A 1,470-nucleotide genomic window follows, 5' to 3' on the forward strand; every position below is an offset into this window, starting at 1 on the left:
GTTGTGATACACCAAATAGGCAGACAGACAGACAGATTGATAGATACATTTAAAATTCATTTATTAGGGATCTGTTAATGATAAAACTAGATGTTCTAACACCATCTGAACTTTGTTATTCCCCTTATTGTATTTAAATTCCCACAAAATTAAAGTCTATGCGTCTTTTATTTCATAGCAGCGAACCAGGTATGTTCTGCTATTTCCTTAGCAGCCCATCAGTGAAGCACAGGATTTTATCTGAGGATAAGAAACATTCTCCTTACCAACAAACATATAAGTAGACCTTGATTTATAGTTTCTAACAGTTACTATTTTAGAAGGACACTTAGAATAGCGAACATAGGAAAAATCACTTTTGAAAGCTACATTGAGTCATTTAGCTTTTTCTGTCTAATGTAAAATGGAGAATATAAAACAATGGTTCCTTTTGGATACTAAAAATGTTTAGAAACCACAGAGAGGAGCAGCTGTTGGCTTAGGTTGTATACACCTTAAAACAAACAAACAAACAAACTCACTGCCATTGAGTCGATTTTCAACTCATAGTGACCCCTCCTTAGGTTTCTGAGGCAGTATTTCCATGGAAGTAGATAGCCCACTCTTCCTTCTGGGGAGTGGCCGGTGGGTTTGAACCACCAGCGTTTGGGTTAGCAGTCAAATGCCTTAGACACTGCACCACCAGGGCTCCCTGTATACACCATGGGGTGTTTTATTTTATAAAGATCAAGCTATTCAATCTGGCCTCAAGATGTGATTTGTATTCAGTGATATGCCTCCTTCCACAAGGTCCCAAGGCACTCTGCACATGAAATTATATGATGACATTCAGCCCATTTCATCATCATTATCCGTCTATGTGTCTGAGTCCTGAGCTAGAATATAAACTCCATTAAGCAGGGACACTATTATTCAGCCTACTCTGACGCCTGGCATGTAGCAGGCACTTAATAGTTACTGGCATAGGAGGAAGGAAAGGCAACTTTGTATTTTATTGACATCCCCCATCATCTGCTGTTGTACAAGAAAAATGGGTGGTGGGCAGATAAAGAAAATATTATCTAAATTTGAAAAATACTATGTTTGGGCCTGATAAATGGCTGCTGCCTAGTTTTCATCTTTTCTTTTGTGTGTGGGATGTTAGGTTAGTGGATAACCTCTGCCTTCATTCCTGTTTCTGCATGTTGTTCATTCAGACTTTGGAAGTTTTAAAGAAGAATCTAAGGTTTGGAGCCTGGCAGTAATTCACAATGTAGAAAGGTCAGTGACAATATTTTCATCCCTATGGATATGTTTGAGAACAGAACTCAAAGAACTTCAGAAAATAAGCCTAGCACTTCTTAAACTCCCTGATGAGTAAAGTCAAAGAAGAAGTTTCAAAGTGTTTGGCAAGGGGTCAAGGGAAGTGGGCAAGACCCTCGAAGGAATCTTTATAATGAATAACTGAAAAACTGCCTTAAGCCTTAAGAC

At 38.5% G+C, this 1,470-nt stretch overlaps 1 protein-coding gene across 1 annotated transcript in view; it reads left to right on the forward strand.

The window, feature by feature from the left end:
• GRIN3A (glutamate ionotropic receptor NMDA type subunit 3A) overlaps positions 1-1,470 on the forward strand; it is a 250,352-nt gene that overhangs the window by 105,182 nt on the left and 143,700 nt on the right. The window contains exon 4 of the mRNA XM_007950325.1: positions 179-189. Coding sequence (XP_007948516.1) covers positions 179-189 — 11 coding nt within the window. The remainder of the gene's footprint in view (positions 1-178; positions 190-1,470) is intronic.

This window comes from Orycteropus afer, unplaced genomic scaffold (assembly GCF_000298275.1).
Source record: "Orycteropus afer afer isolate SDZICR_OR568_19922 unplaced genomic scaffold, OryAfe1.0 scaffold00267, whole genome shotgun sequence".
Lineage (NCBI taxonomy): Eukaryota > Metazoa > Chordata > Mammalia > Tubulidentata > Orycteropodidae > Orycteropus > Orycteropus afer.